The 15,119-nt window shown below is 41.9% G+C and overlaps 1 protein-coding gene across 5 annotated transcripts in view; it reads right to left on the bottom strand.

Annotated features, from left to right (window-relative positions):
- LOC147740919 (membrane-spanning 4-domains subfamily A member 4A-like) overlaps positions 1-15,119 on the bottom strand; it is a 151,534-nt gene that overhangs the window by 4,800 nt on the left and 131,615 nt on the right. For all 5 annotated transcript variants that reach the window (XM_086952201.1, XM_086952203.1, XM_086952202.1 and 2 more), the window contains one exon: positions 14,014-14,139. In XM_086952201.1, coding sequence (XP_086808327.1) covers positions 14,014-14,139 — 126 coding nt within the window. The remainder of the gene's footprint in view (positions 1-14,013; positions 14,140-15,119) is intronic.

Below are 15,119 nucleotides of genomic sequence, written 5' to 3'. Positions count from 1 at the left end.
AATGTATTATTGGTACTTTTTATTTAACAAAGGGGGAATGTAGTGTCTCATGAGTTAGAGATGATGGGACCCTTTTCTTTTCTGATGGACTCCGTAGAATAGTGATGTAAGTGCGTGGGTGGTAGAAAAATTATGTAGAATGTTCTGTTAACAGTTACACGCTGAGGAATAAAGACATGTAATGCCAAGCTCAATGTGTGGCATGATCATTTGCATGTACCCGGGCTGGAGAGGACACTATTGCTCTGAGCACAGGCCAGGCTGAGAGGTGCTCGCAACACAGAACCTTCGAAAAGAGATCTAATCAAAGGTAATTCTAAAGGATGCCTATACTCAGAGCAGGTTAAGATAGGCTACAAACACAGGGCAGCCTGATAGGGTCTCTGAACACAGGGCAGATTGAGAGGGTCTGAAAACATGCCAGTCTAAATATGAGTCTAAAAACAGGCCAGTCTGAAATGGGGCTCTGACCACAGGGCAGTCTAAGAGAGGTTCTGAAGAAAGGTTAGTCTAAAAAACCATGTACACAGGCCAGTCAGAAAGATTCTGAACACAAGCCAATCTAAGGGGTGCCCTAAATGCAAGCAAGTCTGAGAGGGGCTCTGACCACAGGGTAGTCTAGGAGCAGGTCTGAACACAGTCCAGACTGAAAGGGGCTCTGAACACAGGTCGGTCTAAGAAAGGCTCTGGCCACAGACCAGTGTAAGACAGACTCTGCACAAAACCCTGTTTAAATGAAGCTCTGATCTCAGGACAGTCTGAGAGAGATATTCTGAACACAGACAAGTCCAAATGAGATTCTGAACACTGTATAGTCTAACAGAGGCACTAAACAGTGACTTGCCAAAGAAAGGATCTATTCACAGCCCAATCTGTGGGAGTTCTGGACACAGCACAGTTTAAGAGAGGCTCTGAACACAGGACAGGCTGAGAAGGCACTAAACATAGGTAAGTCTTAGAGATGCTCCAAACACAGACCAGTCTGAGAGGGGCTTTGAACACAAGCCAGTCTGAGATGGGCTCGCAACATAGATACATAATCAGATACATAATTGTATATGTGTACATTTATGATTTTTGGATCTTATTAAAATACGTTTTTCGAAGAATAAATGTTGTTGCCTTTTGTTCTTAGATATTGCATATTTAAAAAAACGAGAATAGTCTATAAAAGCTTGAGAGACAAGTATGTATTGTTTTTGTATTGTACATTTTGGTTACTATATGTATTGGTCTTTATACAGTGGAAAACAGCTGTGAAGCTACGAGGCAAACCTCTTCTTTGCCCTGGATCCCTTTGCTGTAGATGGATATGCAGGACGTCCATTGAGCAGGGTTTTGGCTGGATGCTGCTTGGTGGAGACCAAGGTGGATCTTGCAGGGAGGGATGTGAGGTCTTTAGGAGGGACTGGATAGAGGACACAGGGCTAGGGTGAACAACCGTCTGTAAATTTCATGGACTGCCTGTTATTTGGGCCTCTTGTCCATTGTCCATCATCATTGCTTTTGCAAACGCATTTCGTCTGTAATTTTGGGGATGCCAGCAAGCTGTGCTGTTTTCCTGCGACAATCGCAGCCAGCTCGCACTTCTCTTTGAACTCTAGTGGCTGCAGCAGCCCCTCCCAGACCTCGCTCAGTCAGTGGACAGGTCCATTGTCATTCTGAGTGTGGATGATTATCACATAAAGAATGCCAATGGGCCAAAGAGGTAGTGAATTACCCACTATATCTGCTTAGGTGGGGGTGTCATGGGGTCAGATAAAAGTGTTTCTTGTCCCTTTCTGACTTTGATCTGTGGCTCTCAGGTCAGCATAAGACAGAATAACAATAAACACAGCAGAATAATCACTGTGATGCAGCTGTGTGGAGGGGGGCTAAAGGGTGCCAAAGTAGGCTATAGCGATGACAGAAAGTGAAGTGCACGATTGTCTCAACCTAATATAAACTTATTTTTATGTTGGTTGTCTATTTACTTCCATATGTACTATTGCGCAACCTCTTCTGATCGGTCTGTAAAGCGTACCTTTTGTCCCGAACTTTTGTCCTGAATTTTTACATTCTGTCCTGAATTTGTGTCCTGAATTTTGACCCTTTGTCATGATTTTTACACTCACTGTACTGAATTTCACCCATGCCAGTTGGTCACCCTACACAGGGCAGGTTGGCATTGGCATTTCAAGGGCGAAGAAGTTGAAGCAGGTACCTAGACACCTGAACTTTGTATGCAAGGTTGTGGCTCTGGACAGAGTTTTATGAAGGCACATGGCATTTGCCGTGAGACATGTGACAAAACAAAACCCTAGAGTCATGATAATGGCTGGAATAAAGGAGGGCATTCAAACCTGAATTCAGGTCTTGGATGATTACAATAGTGTAAAAATGTGGGTGATGATGTTATGTAGAAATATTTCCAATACATCCAGTACTGTGGCATTTGGCCTGTACTGGAAAGGACAATGATGCGCCAAGAGGTTCTCTGGGTCGGAATAAGTTGCGACAGGGAACTATGTAGACCTGATGATTGAAGATGAAGGACCATATTTAACAAATAATCATACAGCACAGCAAGCCACCTTCCTTAGCTGCACTGCGTGAAAAAGAAAGGGCAAGAATGCACGGTACTAACAATATATGGCACATACTTGTTATTTCCCAGTGCTGTCACACAATGTACTGGCTAGTGACAATTCAGGCATCCTTGCCTCATAGCATCTGTGTTGTAAGCAGGATTTTTGTTTACAGGAAGGGAGACCTTCCTGCACAAAAACAACCCTTAGAGGCTGTAATGACCGGATTCTCAGACCAAGAATCACCCACTCACCTAGATACAACCAACCCGGCCAAAACGTAACACCATGCCTTCCCGGACCCTATTTACAATGGTTCCTGAGTACTTACCCGGGAATGGGGCACTCGCAATATACAAGCTTATATCATCAAAAACACTGCTAGATCGAAGGGATTACTAAGACCAGTCACTAATAACTACAGAATTCCATGTCTCATCCTATGATCTTACCTTATAGCCCCGCGACAATCTGGCCCAGACTATTCTACCCTCCTTCTCATAGTGGAGAGCAGCTCACTCTACCACACCAACCACAATTGGTGTTCTCATTAACGCCCTATCTTGAGCGATCTCACTCCACACCAATCCCAATTGGTGCTCTCATTAACGCCCTATCTTGAGCGATCTCACTGTCCTATAAATACCTTGTTCTCTCTCTCTATTGGGGAAGTTTCTAGATACCTAATATTTACTGGGAGTATCTTCTATCTTATATAAATTGTTATCCCTCATGTGATAGATAGGAGATCCGATCCTCTCACACAAGAACTGCCAAATTGGTATACTTAAGAATTATTCCCTGACATAAAACTCACATCAATCTCCCGCATCAGTTACCTGTAGGAAGGGAATCGCCCATCCTTCCATACGCTGGCACCTGGCTGTAAAGAAAGGTTATCTTTATCATAGAAACAATACTCAAATATATATGTTCGTTACAAACTGGGGTCCCTTTATTTGACAATAACAGACAAAGAAAACATTATATTATACAGTCACAATACTACCTAACAGTCTAAGCATAGCCTGAAAAGTAAAGGAAAGAGTTAGTATATTCATGCACTATAATAGCAGGACAGACTTCACCTTATAATTACAGAGTCCGGTTCTAGCTATCATCTGGGTCCCTCTCTCGTCTGTGCCTTGGCTCATCTCAGATTCTACTCTGCACCCACAGATACACGTCTGCACCGCTATGCTCCTTCAAAGCACTGGAACCCTTCTCTCGTCTTCTCCTCTGTTTCTCAGCTCTGCACCGATCACTTTGCACTGGCCTCCTCTCTCCCACGAACTGTCTTCACCTCCAGACTTCAATCTAATGATATAGTTTCAACCGCTCTGGAAACTATCTGTTCAACTAACTTCTTCACTCTGATTATTCTAAATCCGTTGTTTAACTATCTCCAACTGCTCTAACAGACTGACTCACAATGTAACTTCAGTCTCTCCAAAAGATCTTTGGCCTTCGATCGTTCCAAACTCCAACTGTCATCTGCAACTGCCAACTGCCTGCTGTCAACTGCCTGCCTCTCCTCTCTACACCTCGATAATATAAAGAGCTCTTCGTTCATGGAAATTTCCAGACAGTAACCTGCCGCCCACCAGATTCCTGTTCAAGGCTCCGGGCGCCCGACGCTCCCACAGTGGCCAGCTGCTGTTTCGTCTAAAACCCGAGCTCTGCTTACATTCCTCCGATAAAGGCCAGCTCTGACCGGTTCCTCTCCAGTGAACAACAGCTCATAACTAAAATATCAATCTTGACCTACAAGCGCCTCGAGCAGCCAAGGCAGAAAGGAAAATGCCTTGTAGGCCCGAAAAATATGAAAGAGACGCATAGCTCTATCAAGATGCATAAGCAAGCCCTACCAATAGGTAATATGATGTCAGGAATAAAGGACCTACCCTCTAATATAGGCCTTCAGGCCCGAAAGTGAGGAAAGGGCATGTTATTATGCCAAAGTCAGTAGGCTAACCCTAAGAATAGGCCGAAAATAGGGATCTATCCACTATACTAAGATGGTAGTAGACTAAAGTCACCATCACTCAGAAATAGGACAAAATATCCGGTCACTACAGAGGCGTTCTCCGCTTTCTTTGTGTGCTGCAAAATGCAGCACACATAGAAAGAGAAAGTTATTAGAAAAAATAAAGATATTTCTACTCGTTGCACCCCCCCTGAGGTGGCGTAGAATTTTGAAACATTCACAGTTCTACCACTGATGTTAAATCTGGGATGCCCCAAAATCTATGGCTCAATGCGTGGTAACATCCATGCTTCATCCATGGAACACTTCCCTGGGTCAGAGTAACACAACTCAGCGATTTGTGCTGTGTTGCTTTATTAATAAATTAAATTTAAGATTTGCTTAGCTCTTGCACCCGGTTGCTCGGTACAAGGGCAATGCAACTGTTTCATAAATATGCCCCTTATTCTTGAAGGGATTCAGGGCCATATTTATGACCCAGTTTGCGTTGCTTTCAGTACGCAACATGGTGCAAGAGTGACGCGAAACGTAAGTAATATTTTTGAAGCCATGCAAAGCCACTTTGCTTAGCGTTGCGTGGCTTCAGAAATGTGGAGGAACGCACCGCAAATCACTGCGTTGCATTACTTTGCCCTGGGTGAGCAACCCATGGGCGTTGCGTGGATGTTCCCACGCCACGCCCATGGGTTCTGACGCAATCCCAGATTTACAAGACCTTGTAAACAGGGGAATCCCCCAAAAAGTTAAGCAGCACAAATCGCTGAGTTGTTTTACTCTGCCCCAGGGAAGTGTTCCAAAGGTGAGCGCGGGTGTTAAGGACAGGAATGCACTGCATTGGATAAATACAGTGTATTCTTGCCCTTTCCCTGTGACGCAGGGCAGCACAACAAGACAATTAGTTGAGCTGCCCTGTGCCACTAAACATATGGCTTTCAGTGTGCAAGTGCTGATGCAGAGGTGTAAGACAAAGCAAGACCCTTTCAGATTCAGTGCAGGGTGTGATGATGAAATGTTTGCAATTGCAAGGTTGGCATTATGTGACATACTCTTTCAGAATGGGGATTATGAAATAAGCTTATGGTCTTGTCCAGGATCAGGACAGAATCAGATTTGGATATTTGGTGACATATTCTGATATACTGTGATTTATTCACTGCAGGAGATGAAAAAAAGGAAGAAAGAAGTGTGGATTTCTGGTATCGCCATCATAATGTGCGCAGGAGAACACAAGTTGAGGAAAAGCTATAGGAAGCAGCTTGGAATAGAAGGCAACAAGGTGGTGAAGGGGTGTCATGGCTTAGGGGGCATAAGATTAGGGATTTTAGTACCAATGTTATGGAAATTGTGTGGAAACAGACTCAGGCCTAACTTGATAGGGGTTCTTTTACGAGAGACCAGCCTGGTACAGCTGGTTTGGAGTTGTTAAAATGATGAATAACGGTTTTAAGACTATTCAGAGGAGGTGTGATGGATCAAAAATAAGGTGGATACAGCTGTTGCCCCAGAGAGTGTGCAGGGGCATAAGGAAAACACCAGCCATTGACAGAGATAAACAGAAAAGTGTCAGGACTTTGTAGAGTGTAGACCACTGGAATGGGGAACCATATATATATATATATATGCACATCAAATGCAAACTGCAACTCCGGTATCCCAGAAACAGAAAGCAGCACGAATCCCAATATAAAGGCAAGATGTTATTTTATTTGGTAAATAGCAGCAAACGAAACTGACGCGTTTTGGGCAGTTGCCCTTGTTCACAGTCAAACATTACCCATAATGCCTGGTTTTTTAAAATGCCAGTGCACACCATGTGACTTCAATAAGCATAGAGAAAATACTACTTCTGTATTTTTGTGCGTCTCTGAGTGCATGGGTTACAAATACATACTCCTCATTTTTCATTCACATATAAATGTAAACGTTGATATAGCTGAATAAATTCATTGGTTTGTCGCAAGATTGTATCTGCATAAATGCAAAAATAAGGTCAAAACAGTATAATATCTTTAGTGCAAAGTTAATGTGCAAAATAACGCAAAATGTAAACATTTCACTCTGTGCAAAACAGGCAATTCAGTTTTAAAAGGATAAATACTTAAAAACTTCTCAATACAAAATTAATTGTTATTTGTATAGCTGAATAAATTCATTGGTTTGCCCCAGAGAGTGTGCAGGGGCATAAGGAAAAGACCAGCCATTGAAAGAGATAAACAGAAAAGTGTCAGGACTTTGTAGAGTGTAGACCACTGGAGTGGGGAACCATATATATATATATATATATATATATATATACATATATATATATATATATATATATATATATATATATATATATATATATATATATATATTTAGAACAAAGAGGGCGGCACAACTGGATACTTTTTATGAAGCTTTAATCACACACAAACACTCCACCGTTGCGTTTCAGCCTCACGGCTTTTCTCACGGTCTGCAAGTCCTTTTTTGCTTTTTATTTATATACTGCCCCATCTTAGCCATTAAGTGGCATTATGGGATATGTAGTTTATCAAGCAATATGTTGCAAACAATAAAATTAAAATTAAAATTAAAACAAAGGACTGGTGTGCTCCGGTTGTATAAGTATAGTACTCAAGCATCTTAAGTTGGATTCACTTAGGGCTTTTACACTTTTCAGTGGGTCAGATATATCGATGACCTTTTCCTAATTTGGAATGGGACCAACGACCAATTTCAAAAATTCTTTACCAAACTTAATCAGAATGAGATTGGACTACAGTTTACATGTTCAACCAATACCAAGGAGATAGACTTTCTGGACACCAAAGTCTACGTCTCAGAAGGTAAACTAGAAACCACGTTGTTCCGCAAGAAAACCGCTACCAATAGTGTTCTCCATGGAAGCAGTTTCCACCCGAAATCACTGCTTAAAAGCATCCCGTACGGAGAATATGTTCGACTCAAGAGAAACTGCTCAAAAATGGAAGATGCGGAGAGAAAAATACTTGAAAGTAAAACCAGATTCCAATCCAGGGGATATAAAGACTATGTATTGAAAGATTGCAAAAAGAAAGTCGACAAAATCAGCAGAGCAGAAACTCTGATTGAAAAAAAGAAACCCCCACAAGACAAGGATCCTCCAAGATTCATAACCACTTTACAACAAGGAGAGTGGATTGATTGCAAAAAAAATGAAAAAGTACTGGCATCTAATAACCAGCGATCGAGACATTGGGCCACTAGCTGGGAAACATCCCTCCATTACATACAAAAAGAACACATCTTTGCAAAACCTACTAGTCAAAAGCCACTTTCAGATGGAAGAACAACCGAAATGGTGGACTGAACAAAGTGTGGGTTTCAAACCATGTAACATATGCAAAGCCTGTAAAATAGGTAAAAAAATGAAGAATGTAATGGAACCCAATGAAAAATACATGCCAATCAAACAATACATCACATGCACATCCAAAAATGTAGTGTATGCGATTGAATGTAAATGTGGTATGAAATACATAGGATCCACAAGATGTATGCTAAAAAAAAGAATTTTGGAGCATATCCGGGCTGTCAAGAATTCAAATTTGCTATATGCCACAGCCAAACATTTGAAATCTTGTCAGAATGGGGATTGGCGAGCCATGAGTTTCTATGGACTAAGAATGCTGACCAAACTAGACAGAGGAGGAGACACAGTGCGTCTCCTACGACAAATGGAATCCCGTCTCATAATCCAATTCTGAACGAAACATCCCAGAGGCATGAACTTTGCAGAAGACCTCCACATACATCTGGAGTGATATTGAACTCAGCATGAACTATAATTGACTGTAAAAGGGTACTATACCCAACGACACCGTTTTAAGAACTGAAAAGTGTAAAAGCCCTAAGTGAATCCAACTTAAGATGCTTGAGTACTATACTTATACAACCGGAGCACACCAGTCCTTTGTTTTAATTTTAATTTTAATTTTATTGTTTGCAACATATTGCTTGAGAAACTACATATCCCATAATGCCACTTAATGGCTAAGATGGGGCAGTATATAAACAAAAAGCAAAAAAGGACTTGCTGACCGTGAGAAAAGCCGTGAGGCTGAAACGCGTCGGTGGAGTGTTTGTGTGTGATTAAAGCTTCATAAAAAGTATCCAGTTGTGCCGCCCTCTTTGTTCTAAAATTAATACGGGGCTATGATCCAGCCCCCGGGTTGAGCACACACTGTGGAGCGCTCTCAGGCTTGAAAGGATCGTTTTTGGATTGATATATATATATGTGAAGTCTTATTCACTACCTACGGGTAAAACTGAGAATATAAGTAAATTCATGAACTGTAACACTGATCACTGTGTTTATGTAATTATGTGTCCATGCTCCAAGCTCTATGTAGGCTGTACCATCTTCCCTATAAAAAAGAGGATCCTTGAGCACATGCGTGCCATTAAAAATGTTGATTTGTCCTATGCAACTGCAAGACATTGGCTTCGTGTTCACAATAGTGATGTTAACCAATTTTCCTTTTTTGGCATCGACAGGGTCCCAGCAAACCCCAGAGGGGGTAACCGTCTCAAACAACTACGTGTCCTGGAATCCCGCTATATCATTCGCCTGGATTCGATGAACCCCTTCGGTCTGAACGAAGATGAAGAGCTGTATGTGCATATTGGCTAAGACCCTATGTTGAGCCATAAGACCTGCCTTCACTTTGCACCAGTTCTAATTGTGTCTTACCCCCTCTGCTACCCAGATCTCCCTTTGTTGGTGTCTGTGTTTGTCCCTCCCTTCCCTCACTAACCTGCTCAGAGAGGGCTCTCTCTGACACGGGTGGGTAAATGACATCTGTACCCTTCTACCAAATGGGTTCTGAGTTACCTTTCTTGGCCCAATCTGTCTGAAATGTCGGGTTTTGTATTATGATACAAATGCGAAAGGTATATTGATATGTCCCCTATCCGATTGAGGGTATCTGTGCTAATACCATTAATTTTAATATTCTCACACTCACACCATTGTGCTTGTTCCTGTCATACCTGGCTAGGTAAGTCTCAGACAACACAGGGTTCACTTTTTCAAATCACAGGGCTGAAAGAAGTATTTCAGTTCCTCACCCTTTATTTTTGTTTATTACTGTTAGTTGGTTTGAAATGATCTCTATATAACGTTGGGCAATTCCCGTTATATTCAAAGAGGTATTTCCTGTTCTCACCTTAGATAGAGGGTAGGTCCGGTTGCCTGATCTGTTAGAAACAACTTAGACTACCAATTTGGAGTACTCACGAAATTATGATTTGGCCACTTGGCCGTGACTTTATAAACTTTTAATGTTGTTGTGAATCAGGCCACTAGGCCGTGAGTATATGGTTTACAGTACCTAGTAAGCGAAATGTTACTATGACAGCTGTAAACGGTCCACATATAGATTTGTAAACAAATTTGAATGACATATATACTATGTGCTGTAAGAAACAAACTGGGTTTGTTTACATGTAAATAGCCCATACACTATATTGTGCAAAATTACAATTAACAAGGTAGTGGTTTACTTTATACTATTTAAATTGTTTTTTGTATGTAATTTCAAACTGTCATCACTTACTTCAAATCATGAATTGAGACCGTTTTTGCAGAGTCTGTCATCTACTTCTATGGTAGTTCTCATAAAATGTAGTTCCTGGTTATGGAGCAGTCCTACCTCTATTTTCTGTATTTGTTTGGAACACTTTCTGTATAAAATGGTGATTTTATTTATTCATGACTGGCTTTGGAAGAAGACCGTTTGGTCGAAACGCGTCGCCATTAAAACTTCTTAAAACACAGACCCTGGAGTGCGAGTCTCTTTGTGTGGTTCCGGCGTGGATGTTTGCTGGGAGCCCTTTCGGACATATATATATATATATATATATATATATATATATATATATATATATATATATATATATATATATATATATATATATATATATATATATACATATAGGGTGCAAATGGCCATAGACAAGATAGGGAGCACCTATCCCTGGTGGACATAGGACTTGTTTGATGAAAGTCACTGATGTGTTGGAAGAATTGTGGTACAAGAGCGCATGAGGTACAGAGAGATGCTAAAAGTACACCCAGGGAGGATATTTTTGGTAGTAGAAAAGAGACACTTCAGGGAAAGAATAGGGGAGAAAACTGAGGGAAGAGGGGAAACTGGGGAGAGAATAAGTACTAGAAAGAGCAGAACAAAGGTAGCATAAGAGGCCGCCTGGGCCTAGTATGGGCAGGATGAAAAGAAGAAGATGGAGAATCAAGGGGAAGGGGTTACTAAATAAAATGTAAGCTGTTATTTTTTCAAAGGGGGCTATAATGCGGTAAGTGGTGGGTAATGTTAAGGGGTGGGAGTGGTTAGATTATGAGGGGGTTTTCACAAACTGTCTGCCCCAGGAGCGCTCCCACTCCCAAAGTACCTACCTTTGCCTTAACTGACCATGCCCAAGGACAAACAACTCTGTCACTTCCTAAAACATGCCCTAACCTAGTAACTGTTTCTGTGAATCTTTGCTAAAACTGTATAGACGGTAAGAGCACACTTACTGCCATTAATACTGAGCATGTTCTGTCTAGACCCACCAATGGAGGTCCAAGCTCTGCTCCTATAGTCAGCATTATTCTCATTAACCAGTGACATGAAACAAGCAGTATGACAACAAGATAATCAGCACATGCTGGTTATCTGCATGTGCATCAGACTCTGTATTATACAAATGTCAGCAATGTACTATATCAGTGTACGGTCCTACACCATAATGACACAAGATACCCAGATTCATGCAGTCCCTTCATTTCAGGGCATAGGAAAGGGGTATTTTTGCTTTTACATCAAAGTAACAGTAACTAATGTTCAGGTATTTATTTATTTGATATATCTGGGTGTCTGCTTAAAAGACACCACATATGTTTACTATGGAATAGAGGGTGAACAAGAAATATTCCCTGGTGTGCCCTTGAAAGGGCTAGTCTGGTGTCTAAAGAATTGTAATTTCAAACAATCTTTAATGGTAAAGTTGGATTTTAACTCACAGTTCTGCAAATGCCACCTTCAGAAAGATTGATACAAAAAATGGAGTCAGGCCCTGGGACTTGTGGCTGGTTGGGCCGTATATATCTGGGAAAAAAACAGGTACCAACCACACTTTGTTTCCACTCCTATCACTGCAGGAAAATAACAAACCAATATTATTTCTAGGTCTGTTGGGCGTTTCTTGCCCTTTTAATTACTTTTTTTCTTTTTTAGCAAAGATTCTTATGTGTAAAAAGAATACAAAACATTTAAAACATTTACACAAAAATACAAAACATTTGTCACATATATATACACAAATTATATACAAACTGTACAAAACATTTCTTTTAGTCCAATTAATGAACTCAGATGCTTATCTAAATTTGACAAAGTATCTAAATTTAACAAAGTAACGCTTGGTATAGAAAACAAAATGTTTGAATAATATAAACCACAGTACAAATCATAGGTCTATAAATCAAATGATTCATCATTTGATTTATAGACCTATGATTTGTACTGTGGTTTATATTGGTACCTGTTTTTTTCCCACCTTCAGAAAGATGGCATTTTCTTGTACCAACCATTTGTTGCCTGCAGCGATTGTCCTGGGTCACATGGCTAGGTGTAGCTGGCAGTTGATGTATTTGTATTGCTATAAGACAGTGATCCAAAAGGAGAATATGTGTTGGCAGGATGGGCCATCTCTGAGTTGATGGGGGGCGGAGCTGTCACCTACCACACTTTCACATTATAAAGCCTCTGTCTGAGCCAACTCACAAAGGGTTGACCAACGTCTTTTTTTTTTACCTATTGACAACCTGGGGCCAGGACAGGGTGGAAGGTAATTTCAAACACCTCTGGGGTTGGAAACCTTCTGAACCTTCTCCTACTACAAAGCTGACACCAAGTACAAATATTGGACCGTAAGACCCAACTCTTCTGTATACCTCTGGCCCTATGGAAGTAACAGAAGAACGACAGCTGTGCTGCTTTACTTCCAGAAGGACTGCTACCTTACTGCGCTGTTGCTCTGCTGCAGCAGTCTCCAGCAATACTTGGTGATGAGGACAGCTGGACCTGCATCCGTCATCACAGGTTAAGTGACTCCAAGAGTCCGCTCACTGACCTCCCCTGAGCTACAGGGACCTCCAGATGCCTCCCTGCAACTGCCCAGCTGGCCTTCTGACTGGACCTGCTGTCTCGATCTGGCTGATCCCTGCTGGCCTCTGCTGGAGTGAGTTCCTGATCCCCAAGAGATGCCCCTGAGGTCCTGGACCTTTGATGTAGCATCAGTTGAACTTCTCCTTCATAGTAAGGTGAAATCCTGATGTTTTGGGCTCTTGGCAAAAAGGCTTACTTGCACCAAGATCTTGCAGCCCCCACCTACACGAAGCTTCAGTGAACCAGACATTTATTGCCACAGTGACTGCCAGTGACACCAGGCAACGAAAGATCTGCACTATGTGCTACAGCATCGACAGCCTGTGGTGAGCACCAATGCAAATCTCCAGCAATTACCGTGCACGAGTCCCAACAGGATATTTGAGCTTGTCGCGCTACAGTGATGATGCTGTCCCTGCTACTCATGGCCTCCTGCACCATGAACAGAACTCTTTGCATGGTTCTTTTGAAGGTAACTCTTTCAGCTTAACAAAGCCGGCCTAACGGCTAGGGAGGACGACTTTGCAGATGGGGAACTAGGTTTGCGTCTTGGCAGGCATGCTCAATATCCTGTGATTCTGGGCAAATCACTTAATCTCCCCGTGTCTAACAGAAAAGATTAACAAATAAATGAATGTATCCGCCTGTAACGCAACTCGTACTCATGTAAAGCGCTCTGATACCTTCGGGCACAACCAGATAACTGTGATAGGCAATGTGTACTTTTTAGTATTACACTTACATTAAGTCTTTGAAATTGCATAGCACTGATTGGATTTTTGTTATGATTTAATTTTAATCTATTTTATTTTAGTTACTGTAGGATTTTGTTTTGTGTTTTCACTTTATTACTGTTTGAAGTGCAGCAAAAATACTTTACACATTGACTGTAAGTTAAGCCTGACTACTCTGCCCCAAGCTATCAGCACCTATGCACCAAGCCACCAGAGGGTTCAGTACAGATTAATCTGAGATTTGCTTGTGTGTCACCCTGACAAGAATTGTGGTTGCTGCTTGAGTGGGGTTCCACGTCCTCAGACCATTAGCCCAATTTCCAACATTTTCCATTCCACAATATGCAAAGGCATTCGGCAAAGTCACTAACACTAAGTAAGTGATTCCCGCTATAAAATGGGAATCTCTCGCTATCCATCTGATAATATAGTTGTGGTAATCAGTGAGATCACCACCATCCTCAGAATGGTCCCAAGAGTTAAGACATATGTGCGATGGAGACAGAACACATGAATACATAAAACATGTTTACCTGGGCTGCTGCGGCCTGGGCACACCGGCACGCAGATTTGCATCCATAGCAAGAGGCAATGATTGAGATAAAAAACTCCAACAAGAAGAGCAGCAAAAGCACCACCAGCATGCCATCTCTGTAACTCTGCAGCAGGGAATTGAACACAGTGGTTTAGTAAAGAGACTGAGAGGATGAACTAAGTTGAGGAAGGAGTTGAAAGTCAAGATTTCACTCTTGTTCCAATTCAGCACTATGTATTATTGCCACTTAAACATTCTTCATGATAAAGGGATGAGATCCCCTAAAATAACGTAGTAAGTAACATTGATGCTCATAAGTGTGGTCAGATACAGTATACATATTTCCAGGAATTACATGGCCATGTATTTAATTGATGGCCTCCAAAACTAGGGCTGATATGTTGGCCTTCATCCTCTGCAATTTGGGGCTACATTAGAAGACGATGTAGATGAATATGGCCCTTTGCTTTCAACTGGCTACAAGGCGGATGGAGAGGCAAAACACAAAGGCAGCAGGAGAGGTTGATATGAGAGGCCTGATTTACAGCCATATTGGAATGACAAATGTTCTGGTTTCTGGAGGGAGCGGTAATCCCATTGGACAAAACACCTATGGACAGCAGCACATGTTCTGTTGAAATTGGATCATATGCTCCCTATAGTCCCATGTATGCTAACCTGCCACTTCTGGCTCTGTTTTATCTAGCTCCAAATACATCCTCATTATGTGTCCCTGTTCCCAGAAGACCCTGCTTGGCCACTGCTTCATTTCTATGTGTCCCAGCCTTTAGTAGCCCCTCAGTGCACCCCAGCCTCTGTATCCCCTGTTTGAGCCTTTACCCCTCTGCAGCCCCTAAGTGTGACCTCACTGCTATTCCACATTGGAATTGAGCCTTCCTCCATCCTTGACTGTGGTGGCACTAGCACTTTGCACCTACTTTACTCCATCGTCCTTGAGCTTAATATCTAGAAAGTATGTCTTGCCTAGGGACTACATCCGTGGTGGTTCAACCAAGATGCTGTGGTAGCTGCCTCCTCTTCCTGTGGTGCCCTATAGGCCAGTCACTTAGAGACCCCGTCCATCCTATTCCATTCTCGTCGTTC

Source organism: Lissotriton vulgaris, chromosome 1_1 (genome assembly GCF_964263255.1).
Source record: "Lissotriton vulgaris chromosome 1_1, aLisVul1.2, whole genome shotgun sequence".
NCBI classification, from domain to species: Eukaryota; Metazoa; Chordata; class Amphibia; order Caudata; family Salamandridae; genus Lissotriton; species Lissotriton vulgaris.
This window is presented reverse-complemented; position numbering and strand designations above follow the sequence as displayed.